The following is a 19,683-nucleotide window of genomic DNA, read 5'->3' on the forward strand; positions in this document are numbered from 1 at the left end:
TATATATATATATATATATATATATATATATATATATATATATATATATATATATATATATATATATATATATATATATCTAATTGTGTATAATCAATGTATAATTTATGTATATGGCTAAAAAAAGTAAACAATGAATTTGACCAACTATTTATGTAAAGATCCCTATTACGGACAAAACTTACTATTTCACTTCAAAAAATCTTGATAAGATATTATACTAATGAATCCATCAAGTTAAATGATATAAATAGCTTGTTATATTATATGTAAATCATATTAATAATGTATATATTTATAGTAGTAGTATATTATGAGTTGAATCATGAAACTTATCTAGATTTGGTATTAAAGAAATTAAATAATGTGCTATCCGTTTAGCATGAAACTTTTCAAAACGCGGTTATGACACGCATATCTATATATATATATATATATATATATATATATATATATATATATATATATATATATGTATATATATATAGATATCCAAAAGCCGGCCGTGCCGTGTCCATTCTTGTTGCCGCCCTCTCAGGTCCCGCTACCGACCAATTCCATCCAGCTAAGAAACTCTAATTACTATGTCCTCTCTTTCAAAGCAAACTCTAGTTTTCCTTTCTTCAGACCTCTTATGATCACAAGAAAGGCGAAAGCTGTTATGTGTTCTCTCTTTCGATGATTTTGTGTGCCAGAATCTGACGTCGTCCCTTTCCCTATGGCTGTGGCATTTTTCTGGTTAGTTTGTACTTCCGTATTCTTCTGTAGCTGAAATTTTAAGTCACAGTTCTATTGGATGATCAAATTTCTTCAGGCTTGCTTTATTTATAGACCACTTCTTTTTTCAATTAGCCAGTAGTGGTGAATGTTGCTGCCATGTGGTAAAATTGCTGCCATGTGGTCATGAGTTCACTGGTTCGAGCCGTGGAAACAGCCTCTTGTGCAATGTACCCTTATGGTCCGGCCCTTTCTCGGACCCTAGCGGGAATTTAGTGTACTGGGCTGCCCAGCAGCGGTGAATGTTTTCAAGAGTCAACCAACATAATGGCACAGCTATCCCAAGCCCTCAATGTCATATTCCCTAATTATGGGCATATAATGACTATCATGTGAGCAGAGGTGGAGCCAAGATTTCAAGCTTATTACTTTGGAATTTTAATCGTTTTAAGTTAGTGGGTTCTAAATTAATAATTTAAATATATTTAATTAATTTTTAAAACAAATGGATTAAAGCTACTGGATTCAGCCAAACCCGCTCCCAAAACTCTAGCTCCACCCCTGCCTGTGAGTGTTTTCTGAAAGAACTGAAGTTGGATTTTCATTTCTCTTTTTACAGTTCCCAGGTTATAGGTCTCTTTAATTTGTTCTCTACAGTGAGCACAGTAGCCTGTAGGAATTTCCTATTTATAGTACATAGTAATATTTTCTTACTTCACTGAGTAGTAATCGTGTCATTATGTTACATGTTTTCAACAAGTTTAGGTGACTTATGTAAGTTTTGATGGTCAACATTGGAGGATGCTATAGTCAAATTATTGATAATTGCTAAAATTCCCCAGTTAGGAGTGTCCTCAATCTGCAGATCCATTGTTCAAGCGTTCTTCTGTCCTTACTAATAAAGCAAAAGTTGCTGGAACTGAAGTAACAACATTCCTGTTAACATTTCTGAAGTACAAAAAAAAAAAAAAAAAAAAAAAAGGAGAAGAAAAAAAGCAAAGTAGTTCCTCTTTGTTCATACGCATAATTTCAATGAATTTTATCCTTGCTTATCATTCCCGGTTCTAATTCCTTAAGTATTATTTCATGTTCGACTCCTTCAGACATTATCACATTATATCTTTAACAGTGGGTCGTAAGAGTGGAGATTGATTTGTTCCAGAATGAGAAATATGAAAGAAAAGAAAAGGATAAAGCAAAACAGTATATCTTAGTTTATATGCATAATGTCAGCGAGATCTACACTTGCTCATTTTACCCTATCATTTCCTTTAGAAATATTCTAAAAAGATTTCACTCAAATAACAGGTGACGCAGTGACAGCTAACATTTCAAGGGAGACATGGCTAGCATTCAAGATATTTCTGTTTCAGCTGTGATCAACCTTATATCTGCAGTTGTTTTCCTTTTGGCCTTTGCAATTGTACGGCTACAGCCAATAAATGACAGAGTGTACTTCCCTAAATGGTACTTGAAGGGTATACGACCAAGTCCTAGAAGTTCTGGGACATTTGCTAATAAATTTGTCAACCTGGACTTCAGAACATACATTAGGTTCTTGAACTGGATGCCTGCAGCTTTAAAAATGCCAGAACAAGAGCTTATAGATCATGCTGGTCTTGATTCTGCAGTGTATATACGGATTTACCTTCTTGGGTGAGTCCCACAAGGTTTGCGTTATTCCTTTGCCATTCTCATAAGGAGATGATAACAAAGAGCTCTATTTGGACACTTAAAAAAAGTATAAGTAGAAGACATTGTAAACTTGTTTGAAAAACAAAGTTCCATGTATATGATCTAACTCCTGAACTATCAATGCAGCTTGAAAATCTTTGTTCCTATCACAATACTTTCTTTTGCGGTTTTAGTGCCTGTTAATTGGACTGCTGGGGAAACATTAGAGCACATTGAGGATCTAACATTCAGTAATATTGATAGACTTTCTATATCCAATGTCCCTTCAGGATCACAAAGGTGAGGGTTAACTTGTTTCCACTTTTTATTAGCACCTCAGCTTGATCTTGTTGTTGTAAGTGGCTACTTGATTCTATCCAACCATTTTTTATGAAAGGAATTTGTTGGTAGAATATGTTCCACATTGAATAATTAGCTTGATGAATAAATGCACATCAGAATTCATTAATATGTTTGTCAAAAATTATAAGTTGCCATAATAAAGGGTTAAAAAATAAATTCATGTATGTTAGTAAAGGATATTAATGAACATGTAGTCATGTACCTGTGACAAAAAATCGGCACCTTTGTTGTTTTCTTCAATTCTATGACAAAAAACGGAAAGTGTACCAAATAGCGCTCTTCATTTAGTATTGTTGGCAGGCCGAGGGACTACAGTTGCCTTTATTTGCAATATCTCCTTCCATATCCACATTAACAATGATAACCTAGTAATTATAGTTTCCACACAAAATTATAGTAAATGAATGCAAAGAATATGTTTTTTTTTTTGGTTGGAAATTTGATGTTTTTTTTTTGTTTGCTAAAGGAGGAGACTTATGCCTTTGCAGATTTTTCCAAATGAAAAGCTTGTCGTATATTCTTTCAGGTTTTGGGCACATGTGATGATGGCTTATGTATTCACATTTTGGACCTTCTATATTTTGTACAAAGAATACAAGACAGTATCAACAATGAGACTGCATTTTTCTGAAAACCGTCGGCCTGATCAGTTCACGGTAGGTGCCAAACGTACTTTGTTGACCATAAATAACACGAGTGTTTATAAATACAATGTTTGGTCAGTTACCAATTCTGATTCCTCTCATAGGTCCTTGTTAAAAATGTCCCACCAGATCCTGATGAATCAGTGGACGAGCACGTTGAACATTTCTTCCGTGTGAATCATCCAGATCATTATCTGTCACATCAGGTTTGTACTGTATTAGAATATTTATCTATGAAGTATTTCTGTATTTTATAGGCAAAGAGATCTCATTTCTCTTTCTTCTTAGATTACATAGTCAAAGTATGTTTTATCTGTGGCATTTATTAAAACAAAAAGCATGTTCTGTCTGGCTTAGTGATTATGAGAAATTTAGGAGTAGAACCATTTTTGTTCGTTTGTGCTGTGTTATTGTGCAGTTACTACAACAGATGAACCTTAAATTGATGTTACTTGTAGGTTGTTTACAATGCAAACAAGCTTGCTGAATTGGTGGAAAAGAAAAAGAGTTTCCGTAATTGGCTTACGTACTACCAAACCAAGTATGAGAGAAACCCTGTGAAGAAGCCAAAAATTAAGGTATTATTCTTTGTTCATCGAGACTTTATTTCATTTGAATTTTCCTGTTTCTGCTTCTTGTTAAATGTATTGAGTTTCTGATCATAACTGAATCTCATATTTTGTCATGTATAGACAGGCTTTTGGGGCCTTTGGGGAAAATCTGTGGATGCCATTGACTATTATATGACTGAAATTGAGAAGTTGAGCAAAGAAGTAAGTTTCTCTGACCATGTGTTATGGACTTATGGGTTACACTTGCTTCTTCATAATTCCAACGTCTATTTTATATGGCTAACTCATTTATTTTTTATGTTACATTCTTTTATTTCTTGTGAAATGAGCTGCATATTGATAAAGCAAATGATGTACACAGCTTATGTATGTATGTTAAGGAAGAAGCAACTAAAACACACACTGCCTCAACGAACACTTGGTTGAATCTAGAGACATAAATCTGCCAATGGGTAACTGTGTATAGGACATTTCATCCTTCCAAAAGCCTGAGATAGTTATGTATTTACAAATTGATCAATCCATCCGTATGAAACAACCAGTACTAAATAATTTGTGTCTTAACCACAACTTAGGGTTCTCTAAAACTAGAGATTAACTAGATCTCACACATATCCCTACACTTCAACAAGTCTCTAATTAGACTAGAAAGAATAAAATACAGAATCTAATGTAGTGTAACATAAGCCTTAACTCGTAAGTTCAACATAAAAACAAGTACCGTGTCACTTATGTACTGGGAATCAAATAATTCTATTTCTAAAACCCATCAGATTTTGCTGGTTTGACCCCTTCTATCACGACCCAAAATCTACTAAAGGTCGTGATAGCGCCTAACACCGCCGTCAGGCAAGCCAACAGCGAGCGATTAACTTAATTATCCATTTTTAGTATTTTGAAATCATAATTTTCATCAAATAAATAGTAAGAAATAGAATTTGCCGGACGATTGATAATATTTTCACAAACTATAATGATGAACAACCCGTAAGCACCTCCAAAACCCGGTGTCACAAGTGCATGAGCATCAACTACGACATATGATAACCTACAACACCTGTCTAGAATACAAATTAGACAGGAAAATGTAAATAACTCTGATGGGGACTCTGTATGCTGCGGATTCGTACATGGAATGCAGCTCACCATAAGTCCCCGCAATAGCCGCTCCTCTGCGCCCACAAGACCACTAGACATATATGTACCTACACAAAATGTGCAGCAAGTGTAGCATGAGTACGTAAATAGACGCGTAACTAGTAAGTATCTAGTCTAACTCGAAGAAGTAGTAACGAGGGGTCAACTTCGGCACTTACTATGAGCTAACAGTAAAATACCGAATTTATAATTATGCATGGATTATGTAGATACAACTGAAAACTCAATAACAAGAAATAAATGAACAATTCTTTCATTAATAGTAAATCTCAAATTAATTTCCATTATTTAACGAATTAATCTCTCAAGCCAATGGAACAATATCAATTATAATTGGGCTCAAAGAATTTTTACGCACAAATTATGCCGAGGTCGTACGGCCCGATCCAACATACAAATATATAAACTGTGCACCGGCAAGGGTTGAACGAGATGAAACGTAGATGCATCTATCTGCTACCGAGGCGTTCGGCCCGCTCCACAAGAAGAGAAAATACTTTATAAACAACCGATTCAAGATTTTTAAGAGGCTAATATTCAAGGAAACACCAAATTCTCATTAACGGTCAGGTAACGCGTACAAAACCCAAGTGAATGAAATTCGACCTTTTACAATTCCTTTATCAAGTTCCGATATGATTTAAACATTTAAATTAGCAAGTAGGGTGCATATATCGCAAGTATCACATGATTTGGGTCCTAAACTACCCGGACATAAGCATAATTAGTAGCTACGTACGGACTCTCGCCACCTCGTGCGTACTTAGGCCCCACAAATAGAAGTACATATTAAATCAATTCCCCTATAGGGTTAATTCCCTCTTACAAGATTAGAAAAGAGACTTACCTCGTCTCCAAGCTTACTTTCCAGTCCACAATTGTGCTTTAAACCCTCTATTCGGTGCCAAACGACTCGAAACTAATCAAATGTTATTTAAAATAGTCAATACATGTTCAAAAGCTTATATCCTAACTATTATAGTGATTACCCAATCCCAATTAGAGAATTCCTAAAATTCACCCTCGCGCTCACGTGCTCGGATTCCGCAAATTTTTGAAGATAAATGTTACCCATAGCTTCACGAACTCAAATATATAATTTTTACCTAATTCCATAATCATTTTCGTGGTTTAATCCCACTTTTATCAAACCCCTAAGTTTTCCTCAAAAATCCTATAAATCCCACCATTTTCCATGTTAAATCTACTTATGATTCGTATATTTAGCTAAAGAATCGATAGGGATCACTTACCTCTTGATGTTGATGGAACCCCTCTCAAAAATGCTCTTAAAATCGCCCAAGACCAAGTGGGAAATAAAGGAAATAAAGCTAAGTCACTAAATAAAAAGCTCTTGCACCAGTCGCATTTGCGACATCTTGTTCGCAAATGCGATAGTTGCAATTGCGATAAAAGCAGAGCCATCCCTGCCAAGGTCGCATTTGCGTCCAAAATCTTCGCAAATACGAAGAGGGCAGCTTCGCAAAAGCGACCAAAATGTTCGCAAATACGAACCCCTCAGTGTTTCACATCTTCGCAAATGTGAATCCCTCCTCGCAAATGCAAGGTTCGCAAATAAAACCTCGCATTTGCGAGACCTGCAACCCAGACCAGAAACCAGCAGAATTGAAGTTCTTCACCCCTCCGAATGTGCTCGAAACTCACCCAGGCCCTCGGGGCTCCACACCAAACGTCCACACAAGTCTAACAACACCATACAAATTTGCTCGCGCGATCGAAACACCGAAATAACATCTAAAAGCACGAATCGGACACCAAAATGCATGAATCAAATCATGAAAACTCAAAAACTTCTAAAACACATCCGCACGTCCGATTCCTAGCAAATCGCGTCCGATTGGCCTCAAATTTTGCACAAGTTCTAAATGACATTACGGACCTACTCCAACTTCCAGAATCGGAATCCGAACCCGAAAGTCCACTCCCGGTCAAACTTCCCAAAAACCTTCAAATTTTCAACTTTCACCAAATGACCCCGAAAAGACTTACGGACCTCCTAATTCACATTCGGACGCGCTCCTAAGACCAGAATCACTATACGGAACTATTCCCAGGCTCGGAATCCCAAACGGGCATCCATAACATTGGAATACACTTCAACCCAAATTCAAGAAATTCTTCCAAAATGCCGACTTTCCACAATAGGCGTCGAAATGCTTTCGGGTCATCCAAAACCCGATCCGGACATACGCCCTAGTCCAAAATAATCATACGAACCTGTTGGAACCTTCAAATCCCGATTCTGAGGTCGTTTATTCAAAAGTCAAACCTTAGTCAATTCCTCCAATTTAAAGCTTCTGAAATTAGAATTTTCTTTCCTAATCAACTCTAAACTTCCCGAAATTCAATTCCGACCACACGTACAAGTCATAATACCTGAAGTGAAGCTATTCAAGGTCTCAAACTGCCGAACGACGCGCTAGAGCTCAAAACGACCGGTCGGGTCGTTACATTCTCTCCTACTTAAAAATACATTCGTCCTCGAACGTGCTAAGAACTGCTCCGGAGTTTGCCCAAAACTGTTTAACACCTCGTGCACCTTCCCGTGCTGCCACAACCCAGTTGAGTATATTAGCCCGAGCCAAACTGAAGATTCTCCTTTTTTATTTAGTCAATAAGCCTCAGAACCAAATTTCAACCTCCAAAATTCTCCGCAAGACCTGATTCTAACATATGAGCACTGTATCAACCACCACACACAGTGCCAAACATGATCATGCACCTACGCTGAAATCACACCATGCACCACATAAGTCAGTAGCCCATAATAACATCCTCCGACCACCATAGCTGGAATTTCACAAATCTGACGCCCGCAGCACCTCGTGACGCATATAAGCCTTGTTCCAACTCTTGCAATACTGACCACCGGAAGAGATGTGTAGAATTCCTAAACACCCGCCGAATCAACAAATCATTGAGTCTCTCCTCCTGACACGAACCAATACCTCATCCTGAACTAAATACTGATATTTGCTCTTTAATATGCCTCCTACAAATCCGATCGCACTGATCCCAGGTCCAATAATCTCGTCTCACCTAGTACAAGCTGCTCCGGCAATAAGCCGCCGCAAATACTATCTAAGATACCATATGATGCCATTAATGCTCCAACAAGCTACAACTTGAATACGACACCTAAGGAAGTACAAACTCCGGAAAAGAACTATCCAGCCCGCATAACGAATAGAATAGCCATCAAATACTATGAGCCTTTCTCAGAGGTAAGAAACAGGACACCCAATAATAAATTTAAGGAACCGTGCTTGACATCTCACTGTTGCGGCGTGCAACCTGATCCAATGTGACATTGTTGCGGCGTGCACCCGATCCACACAACATACCCGTGGCGGCGTGCCACCTGACCCGCACATAACGATCAAAAGAAAACACACTTCAAGCTGTAACGCTTATACTCACGAAATGCCCGAATATCAACCACAAGCACGCGAAATGCATAATACAAATCCTGGAGAGACGGATAGCAGCATACGCCACAAAACTCAAGCACAACTAAGGTGCAATAAATGACCTGCATCTCGAGAATCATCCTGCTCTCGCAACACCACAAACTACCTGGGATCTCAATATGTGTGCGGATCACAATAGAGAATACACGGAATAGCTGACCGAAAATAACATCCAAGGCCCGAAGACTCCTCCGTAAGCAACACTATGCTGAAATGATCACATCCGTCCTGATATAGAGAACACATTCACATTTAGACCCATCCACGGACCTCAAGCCGATTCTGATCGTACCGTACTGGGCTAATAACCTTTCAAGGATCCACAATGACCCTATTCATGCCGCACATGAGCAGCCGTCCCAATCCGGAACAATCTCCCACAGTCCATAACCAACGGAATAGAGCGCCTTCCCGGCATAAACCCTCACATTAATGATAGTACCATAATCTATGTAATTGGCTTCAATCTTTAATCAACCAAGTGACTACATGTCACACTTATACAATCCTCCCATGGGATATGCTCCCACGACCCTCCGCACCAGGTAGCAAAGTCTGCACATCCATACCACCAGCCATACCAATGCTATAAAACAAATCGAGGATCCGCAAATCAGTACACAAAGCCCCTTACACAGGACACCGTTCTCAAGCGACGCCAAAGAAAATACCAGCTTACTCTAAACATCTGAATTCTTTCCTGCTCATTCGAGCTCGTGACATTCTTGCCAACACCGAACCGCAACCTTGACCTTCAACTTTCAGTTCCCATGCCGCTCACTGCACCTAATATGCCATTACGCGAGAGTACAAGAATTTCATCATAACTTCTGAACCAGTAATAGAATAAACACTTCATCATATAGAAACCTCTCACTTAACTCATTTCAGGAGAACCATTGCAACACGCGACTGAATTCCCATAACCGCAGAAAATACAAACCCGAAGTTGTGGTCTAAACCACCATAACTCTTTCGGGATCCATCTACCCATAACATGCCATAATAATCGAATGCCTCCAAATAAATCAAATTACGGCGGCCGTCAAGTCTCGCACGTATCGCCACAAGTCACCTGTATAACTTAACACACTGAAGGAACTGATCATTGCCACCATCATGCCAGTTCAGCCATTGCTACCCGAACCAATTTCTTCTAATTTACTCTGGACTTGCCTCAGAAATAATACTAGCCCCATTGAAAAATTAACGAACTCAATCCGCACTCATCCTGAGCGACCCAACTCACGAGACCACGTTGTCTCAAAACCCACGGACCATCTCATACCCTCTTTGTGCGCACATTCGCATCTTCAACCGGTACACCTATTCTGATAATTCATCTACGAATCCGAAGTTATTTTCTCCTATTCCTCCAATGCTGCACCGCGACATGGAATTTTCACAGGTGGGCTATCTCTTGTGGGCAGGTTAGTGGTGACGTGATGTTGATAAGGTTTCTACGAAGAATTGGCTGGTTAGAGGGTGTAACATCATGGTAATTGAGAAGAAGGAATCTTTGTGGACCCTAGAATTATGTGATTGTAGCTTAAAAGCTAAGTGGGGAGCCCATCGTCTACGATTGGATCGCGTGGTTGTCTGCTTGTGCAGTTTCGGGTTATCGGTGTATCGATAGGTTAATATGACTAAGGAAAGAAAGCATTAGTGGTAACTCGAGCAAAGGATTTGAGGAATGTGTGCTATATTGGGCTTTATCGATTCATGTGCGGGTTTTGGGAAGACTCGGAGTTTATGCTTCTTGTGGATGTTATGTACAAGGAAAAGAATTTAACCGGTTGCTTCTTTGAGAAGGTGTTCATGTGCTAGCAGAGCGTCGGAGTTGGTTATATTCGGGACCGGGTCAGAGTGGGTGACTCTCAACAACGGTTCTAATGGGTTCAAAAGTTGAAGTGCGGTGCCTAAGAATTTCGAGTCCGTGGTGTGGTCAAGTATCGAGCTTTTGCAGTAGATTATGAAAGGGACTTGGAGTGTTCCAACGACGCTGCACTGGGTACGATTACTACGAAATCAATAAAACCCTCCTGAGCCCGTGCTGACTCACCAGCCGAACAAGTCCGTTTATTCCCCATTGACATCAACTGAAAGCCCGACAATACATTCCAAACTCCAAATAAAATCCGCGGTCCTAGTCACTGCCCATCACGATCCCCAAATTGCTCTAAGCTTCCCTCAAAGCATGTGGCTATCCTACCACACAACCCATATGTTACTCTCCCACTTTGGTTAAACCCTCTCCTTTAAGCAACTCCTCGACTTCTGCTTTCCATACTTGACCTACTAGTAATTCAACCACCGTGAGACTCCTTCCGCCACGTCCTTCCTCATCCTTCGCCGCCCCAAATACTGCCTCAAAGCATAATCCATCTCTGCGGCACCTGATCTAACCAATTGCCACCAACTCTAAGCCTCCTTGAAGATCATCTTTCTCGATCCATCAGCGTTAGAAACACCGATTCGATCCCGTAACCGCTACATACTACTATCTTTAACAACCACTTTCCCGGCACCATTTCATAATACCTTGCCCCAAGGGCGAATCGAAGACGACCATAACACCGGCGAACCATAATACATTCAAACAAGGACAACGACACCATAACACAAATAAGAATTCCACCAAGCTTGAGAATACCAAGTCTCGTCACTTCATCAACCAAGACCTGAACATCTGTAGTCTAGTTGTCTTTCCTCCGTCGGAACTAAATGCTGAACGTCTAAGCTGTGAACTGAGAAATCCTCCCTTCAAGTCATTCTCTGCCGCGATCCATAAATAAGCACTCTACCATTACACCAACACGGTGCGATAACAACTTATGAACATCATGGCAATCCCGGGTATATCCTCAAAACCATCAGAAATACAGCTGCTCGGCTGAAATGATGTAACATCCTTCCACAAGAAGACGATAATAACTTGCTCGAATGCGTAGGGAGAAACATCCAGCTCCCCGTCTGTAGTACCACCGCAACTCCTCGATGCCCAAATGACACGAGCGCCGAACATCGTATAAGAATGAGTAGGAAGGATATAAAGGCATAAGCCACAAAGGAATCAAATCGCATGATGGGGAATCAAGAAGGGAAGTGCTCCTAACAGCCCTGTAGCCTCTCGAAGATAAGTACACACGTCTACGTACTGATCCGCAAGACTCTACTAGACTTGCTCATGACTCGTGAGACCTAAGTGAACCTAGTGCTCTGATACCAAGCTGTCACGATCCAAAATCCACTACAGGTCGTGATGGCGCCTAACACCGCCGTTTGGCTTGCCAAACCTGAGTGATTAACTTACTTACCCGTTTTTAGTATTTTTTAAATCATAAATTTCATCAAATAAATAGTAAGAAATAGAATTTGCAGGACAATTGATAATATTTTCACAAATTATAATGATGAACAACCGGTAAACACCCCAAAATCCGGTGTCGCAAGTGCATGAGCATCAACTAGGACATATGATAACCTACAACATCTGTCTAGAATACAAATTAGACAGGAAAAAGTAAATAACTCTAATGTGGACTCTGTATGCTGCGGATTCGTACATGGAATGTAGCTCACCATAAGTCCCCGCAATAGCCGCGCCTCTGCGCCCACAAGACCACTAGACATATATGTACCTGCACAAAATGTGCAGCAAATGTAGCATGAGTATGTAAATCAGCGCGTAGCCAGCAAGTATCTAGTCTAACCTCGAAGAAATAGTGACGAGGGGTCGACTTCGACACTTACTATGGGCTAACAATAAAATACCGAATTTATAATTAAGTATGGATTATGTAGATACAACTGAAAACTCAATAACAAGAAATAAATGAACAATGCTTTCACTAATAGCAAATCTCCAATTAATTTTCATTATTTAACGAATTAATCTCTCAAGCCAATGGAACAATATCAATTATAATTGGGCTCCAAGAATTTTTACGCACGAATTATGCGAGGTTGTACAGCCCGATCCAACATACAAATATATAAACTGTGCACTGGCGAGGGTCGAACGAGACGAAACATAGATGCATCTATCTGCTACCGATGCGTTCGGCCCGCTACACAAGAAGAGAAAATACTTTATCAACAACCGATTCAAGATTTTTAAGAGACTAATATTTAAGGAAACACCAAATTCTCATTAACGGTCAAGTTACCCGTAAAAAAACTCAAGTGAATGAAATTCGACCTTTTACAATTCCTTTATCAAGTTACAATATGATTTAAACATTTAAATTAGCAAGTAGGGTGCAACTATCGCAAGTATCACATGATTTGGGTCCTAAACTACCCGTACATAAGCATAATTAGTAGCTATGTACGGACTCTCGTCACCTCGTGCGTACGTAGCCCCCACAAATAGAAGCACATTTTAAATCAATTCTCATATGGGGTTAATTCCCTCTTACAAGATTAGAAAAGAGACTTACCTCGTCTCCAAGCTTACTTTCCGATCCACAATTGTGCTTTAAACCCTCAATTCGGTGCCAAACAACTCGAAACTAGTCAAATGTTATATAAAATAGTTAATACATGTTCAAAAGCCCATATCCTAACTATTATAGTGATTACCCAATCCCAATTGGAGAGTTCCTAAAATTCACCTTCGGGCCCACGTGCTCGGATTCCGAAAACTTTTGAAGATAAATGTTACCCATAATCTTACGAACTCTAATATATAATTTTTACCTAATTCCATAATCATTTTCGTGGTTTAATCCCATTTTTATCAAAACCCTAGGTTTTCCTCAAAAATCCCATAAATCCCACCATTTTCCATGTTAAATCTACTTATGATTCGTATATTTAGCTAAAGAATCGATAGGGATCACTTACCTCTTGATGTTGATGAAACTCCTCTCAAAAATGCTCTCAAATAAGCCCAAGACCAAGTGGGAAATGAAGGAAATAAAGCTAAGTCCCTAAACAAAAAGCTCTTGCACCAGTTGCACATGTCGCATTTGCGATATCTTGTTTGCAAATGCGATAGTCGCAATGGCGACAAAAGCATCGCAAATGCGAAGTAGAGCCATCCCTGCCAAGGTCGCATTTGCGACCAAAATCTTTGCAAATGCGAAGAGGGCACCTTCGCAAAAGCGACCAAAATGTTCGCAAATACGAACCCCTCAGTGTTTCACATCTTCGCAAATGTGAATCCCTCCTCGCAAATGCGAATAAAACCTCGCATTTGCGAGGCCTGTAGCCGAGACCAGAAACTAACAGAATTGAAGTTCTTCACCACTCCGAACGCGCTCGAAACTCATCCGGGCCCTCGGGGCTCCACACCAAACGTCCACACAAGTCTAAAAACACCATACGAACAAGCTCGCACGATTGAAACACCGAAACAACATCTAAAAGCACGAATCGGACGCCAAAATGCATGAATCAAATTATGAAAACTCAAAAACTTCTAAAACACATCCGCACGTCCGATTAACCTCAAATTTTGCACACAAGTCGTAAATGACATTACGGACCTACTCCAACTTCCGAAATCGGAATCCGAACACGATGTCAAAAAGTCCGCTCCCGGTCAAACTTCCCAAAAACCTTCAAACTTCTAATTTTCACCAAATGACCCCGGAATGACCTACGGACCTCCTAATCCACATCCGGACGTGCTCCTATGACCAGAATCACCATACGGAGCTATTCCCAGGCTCGGAATACCAAGCGTACATCGATAACATTGGAATACACTTCAACCCAAATTCATGAAGTTCTTCCAAAATGCCAACTTGCCACTATAGGTGCCAAAACGCTTCCGGGTCATTCAAAACCCGATACGGACATATGCCCAAGTCCAAAATCATCATATGAACCTGTTAGAACCTTCAAATCCCGATTTCGAGGTCGTTTACTCAAAATTCAAACCTTAGTTAATTCCTCCAACTTAAAGCTTCCGAAATTAGAATTTTTTTCCCAATTCAACTCTGAACTTCCCGAAATTCAATTCCGACCACGCGTACAAGTCATAATACCTGAAGTGAAGCTACTCAAAGCCTCAAACTGCCGAACGACGCGCTAGAGCTCAAAACGACATGCCGGTTTGTTACACCTTCTATTGCTAAGATGATGCTTTGGAGGTAACAGATTAGTAACTAAATGTAAATTTTGGTAATGGAGAAAGATTAAAGCAGCTAACACATTTTATATTGAATCTTTCATGGCACTACAGTAATTGGCTTTTCCCTTTGATGTAGGAAGCTGAAGAAAGAGAAAAGGTTATAAGTGATCCCAACGCAATCGTTCCTGCAGCATTTGTCTCATTTAAATCTCGTTGGGGAGCAGCTGTATGTGCTCAAACACAACAATCAAGAAACTCAACAATTTGGTTGACAGAATGGGCTCCTGAACCACGTGATGTCTATTGGGATAATCTTTCAATACCATATATTCAAATCGCTGTCCGGAGACTGCTAATGGCTGTTGCTTTATTCTTTCTTACTTTCTTTTTTATGATCCCGATTGGATTCGTTCAAGCATTTGCAAGCATTGATGGCATCAAAAAGGTTCTTCCATTCCTGAAATCATTAATAGAAATGTACGTGATACTTCTGACTTGGATAAATTTGCTATATGTGTGCTTGTATTTTTTTTATTTATTTTTTTATAAAAAAGAACTAAGAAAACATCTGAATATACTGGATGAGATTGAGAATGTTTTTACCAGTTCTATATTAGCTTTTGGAGTTGATCAAATGAGCTAAACTTTGGAGAAGACTGCCTTTCTGTAATTTATTTGTCTCTGTTACAACAGCGGAGATTCATAAGTAATGCTTCTATTAGGTGTAGTTTCCTGGAAACTAAAGTCGTCGTATAAACTATTAAGTTGTTTCACTTAGTAATTGAGGTGATCTCCTTCAATGTTCATGTGAATTACTTGTTGCAGTTACCTTGCCTACATCTTGTATGGAGTCGCTTTTTCTATATTGCAATGAATAGACTCAATGCCTAAAGGTTATTTTGAATATATATGCACTTGTGGAACTTCTTGTATTTTGCAAGTCAACATCTAAAGTCCGTGCTTCTGGAATTTCTGTTACAGGGATGTTGTTAAATCATTTGTCCAAGGTTTTCTACCCGGGATTGTATTAAAGATATTTCTGATTCTTCTTCCTATGATTCTAATGACCATGTCAAAAATAGAAGGCTTTACATCGCTTTCATCTTTGGACAGAAGATCAGCTTCTAAATATCACTTGTTTGTCATTGTCAATGTGTTCTTTGGAAGTATCATTACTGGTGCTGCATTTCAACAGCTTCAGAGGTTTCTCAATCAGTCTCCAACAGAGTGAGTTCCATTTCTCATCTAAAAGGAAGATATATAAACATGCCGACCACTCTTTTTTTGGAGTGCTTGTAAAGGAAAGAAGATTAAATACATTCTTTGGCTGCAAAAAATACCTCTTGTTTAAAGGTTTACTACTTTCTCTGATCAACATATAATATCTCTGCAGCTGATATGAAAGAGCTCCTTTAGTTACTGATGATATACTCAGCAAACATCTCTGCCTCTGCGCTTGAGTATATATGCAATTATTAACACGTTATTGCAATGCAGGATTCCGAAAACTATTGGTGTAACTCTTCCCATGAAAGCTACTTTCTTTATTACCTTCATAATGGTTGATGGCTGGGCCGGGATTGCTGCAGAGATCCTTAGATTGGTTCCTTTAGTCATGTTTCACATTAAAAACACATTTCTGGTGAAGACAGAGCATGACAGAGAGCAAGCGATGGACCCTGGTTCATTAAACTTCTCTGTATCAGAACCACGTTTACAACTGTACTTCCTACTAGGCCTTGTGTACTCAGTGGTTACACCAATACTCCTGCCTTTCATCATTGTCTTCTTTGCATTTGCTTATATGGTTTTCCGCCATCAGGTACGTTTTGCTATTACTTTTGCAGCAGATAGTAGATATTTGTTGAGGAGATGGAACCCAAAGTGAAATATTTGATGATGAGTTAAACCAATGAAAAAAAGAACATCCAAGGATCTATTTTATTGAATAGCAGATTTAATTGCAAAGTTCATGCAAAGCCCCAAAGAATAGCTGTTGCTCCCAAACGCACGCGCAAGTATACGTAACCGTACAAATAATATAGGATTGTAAGTCTAGATATCGTTCCCACAGGGACTTGTAATTAACTATTTGCTAAATTAAACTAAGACGGTTAATCAATTCTAGCAATTTTCTAAAGTAGGAATATTTAACTAAAACTAAGCTAGAGTTTATTTTCCTTTGTCTACACCTTTCTTTTTCGTTTATTTTCCTTCTTTTATTTTCTTCCCCGTTTTATTTAATTTTGCTCCAAATCTCTTCATCTTCACACCGCTTTATTATTACACAGTTAAAATATAATATTAAGCACAAAGTAATATAATTAATACTCAAAAGACGATTAAAAGTATTAGAATCCGAGGCAACAATGGTTAAATATACATTTTTTGGCCGAACATCAATAGCATAGTTCAAAGAAGTTCTCTAATTGCTTGTCTTGGAAGTTACTCTTAAAAACTCTATTGTGTTCTTCCAAAGTTCTCTGGTCACTTTGCAACCATTATTGCTTACTTTTCCTGGAATACAGTTTGAAATTATCGCTTTTGTAGTAAAACAGCTTCCAAAACTCTCTCGATATTTTCTATCCTTCAGTTTGTAAGGTTCTGAATTTGGTTATTTATTGCTAGATCATTAATGTGTACGATCAGAAGTATGAAAGTGGTGCATCATTTTGGCCAGATGTCAATCGGCGTATACTTATAGGTTTGGTAATTTCCCAGCTTCTATTAATCGGTCTCTTGAGCACCAAAGATACTGCCAAATCAACTCCATTGCTGATAGTACTTATAGTTTTGACAATCTGGTTCCATAAACTTTGCAAGGGCAGATTTGAGTCCGTCTTCGTCAAATGCCCCTTGCAGGTTAGTGTTCTTTACCTCTTACACTTTTATGTTCTAAGCAATGAGACTCCAATTTTGGAATTGTATCCTTCAGAAGAAAATCATTATATAGCAACAAAAACGCCTTAGTCCCAAACTAGTTGGGGATACTGTTAGTACTAACAAGATTACCGTTGATAGATTCCTCTAGGAATATTTCTGTCTGTCAATTCGGGATAGGATTTTTGAAATTCTGTGCACTCTGCAGGATGCTGTGGTGAAGGATACAATAGAACGGAGTACAGAACCAAACTTTAATTTAAAAGAATATCTCCACAATGCTTATTTGCACCCTGTGCTCAAAGTGGTTGAGTTTGAAGTATCAAAAGAATTTGATGAGGAGAATAATCCACTTGTTGCTACTAAGAGAATTTCCCAATGGAGTAGTAAGACTGTTTCTAATGGCACTGCTGAAGATGGTATCTGAGGCAGGGGTTGTAGAGTAATTTGATAAGCAGGTAAGAATTACAGTTGAAGTGTTCATTTGTTTTATTTCTTACCTTCTATATCAGAATGTCAACACAAGGTTAAAGGTGGCAGTAAAAATGTAATGTGCTACTGCATATCTTAAACTCGCTAAGCTGCTCATGTTGCTCTACTATACTGTAAATGCTTGTAAAACCTGTATTGCAGCAGGTGTTTTGTCGAAACTATAGAAAGAGAAGGAAAAATGAAACTGTCTTTAAAAATAATAGCCGAAAAATGTATTAAATTTGTATTTTTTTGTATATATATATATATTTTGTATGTTATATACAAAAATTATACAAATTTTATATACTTTTTCGGCTACCAAATATGAATAGTTTCTGGCGCGGGCTAAAAGTGATCATACCCCGAAAGAGAACGGATGAATTAGTGGCCTTGTATACCAATGGAAGTTCATGTCTAGTAGGATTGAAAATTTTAGTTAGTGGCCCTATGGGTCACACGAACTTATAAAGAGGAGACCAATCAGTTTCAAAAGTAAATTTTTTCCTTTGGCTATTGCACGTTCTTTCTTCTTCTTCTTCTTTTCTTATTTACTACTTACATAACAAAAAATCCAAACTAGGCTTCTGAAGGTGGAAATAAAGAAACTCGCATAGCTAGGCATCTATACAACGACAGAAAAACAAAGATAATCTGGTGACAACTAATAAAGAACTGAATGTTATCTAGAAATCGTGCATGTATTATTTATGATCACCTAGGTGATTTCTGGTTGATCGCTTATTAGTTTTTACCATGATTATTTTTTATAAAGTGGGATATCTTAGTAAAATCACAGATCTCTTATGTGTTACCCAGAAATTGTCTATGTATTATTTATGATTACCCAGTGATCTTGGATTGATCTTTGATGTGTTTTCGAGTCAGAATCGTACATGTATTATTTATGATCGCTAAAGTGATCTCCGGTTTATCGTTTATTAGTTTTTACCAGGATTAATTTTTTATAAAGTGAGAGATCCTTGTGAAATTATAGATGTTTATGTGTTATCCAGAAATTATAGGTCCTTAACTATTATCAACTAAGATGAGTTAATATTCTCACTCATGCCAACAAAACAAATAATAGAAAAAAAATTAGTTCAAAAAGAATACGTGGTAGTCTAACCTTTTCACACTTTATAGTGAACTTGAACAAGAGAATGTAGACAAAATATAAAATATTTGGCTTTACATAGTGCTGCAACTGCGACCTGAATCTTGGTCGTCAAAATAACGAGTGAAGTCATTTACTCCTGACATGGGTTGTGCCGGCGGATAAAAATTAGCATATTCTGGATTATAATACTGGTAAGGAGGATGCAGATAACTACTAGCTTCTCCATTGTATAATCCACCAGAATACTGAGGTCCCATTCGCATAAACATGGAGCTGTAAGCTTCCTGTCTTTGTTCTTCAGTTACACCGTCTAAAATTCCTCCACCTCTTCTATGTATTTTGCAATAGCGATCCCTGCGAATAGAGGTGGCAATATCAATCTATTTTTCAGTAACATGTTCAACCCGTCTAAGTTTAAACAGGTTGGATTATGACCTGTTTGTTGACTTGACCTAATAAATTGAAATGATTCATCAAACTATTGGATGTAACTCCACAGGTCCATGCAACC

At 38.4% G+C, this 19,683-nt stretch overlaps 1 protein-coding gene across 4 annotated transcripts; it reads left to right on the forward strand.

Annotated features, from left to right (window-relative positions):
- Positions 499-18,270, forward strand: LOC109223458 (CSC1-like protein At4g02900). 4 transcript variants are annotated; one of them, XM_019387774.1, is made up of 13 exons: positions 499-738; positions 853-1,119; positions 2,026-2,373; positions 2,539-2,691; positions 3,281-3,410; positions 3,503-3,604; positions 3,857-3,976; positions 4,091-4,171; positions 14,838-15,178; positions 15,683-15,928; positions 16,199-16,523; positions 17,330-17,563; positions 17,790-18,270. In XM_019387774.1, exons 3-13 carry the CDS (start codon positions 2,060-2,062, stop codon positions 18,006-18,008), a joined length of 2,265 nt encoding a protein of 754 aa, XP_019243319.1. In that variant the 5' UTR covers positions 499-738; positions 853-1,119; positions 2,026-2,059; the 3' UTR covers positions 18,009-18,270. The 4 variants fall into 4 exon arrangements, with proteins under 4 accessions (XP_019243319.1, XP_019243318.1, XP_019243320.1 ...); XM_019387773.1 differs by lacking the exon at positions 853-1,119; XM_019387775.1 differs by lacking the exons at positions 853-1,119; positions 2,539-2,691.

Source organism: Nicotiana attenuata, chromosome 3 (genome assembly GCF_001879085.1).
Source record: "Nicotiana attenuata strain UT chromosome 3, NIATTr2, whole genome shotgun sequence".
NCBI lineage: Eukaryota > Viridiplantae > Streptophyta > Magnoliopsida > Solanales > Solanaceae > Nicotiana > Nicotiana attenuata.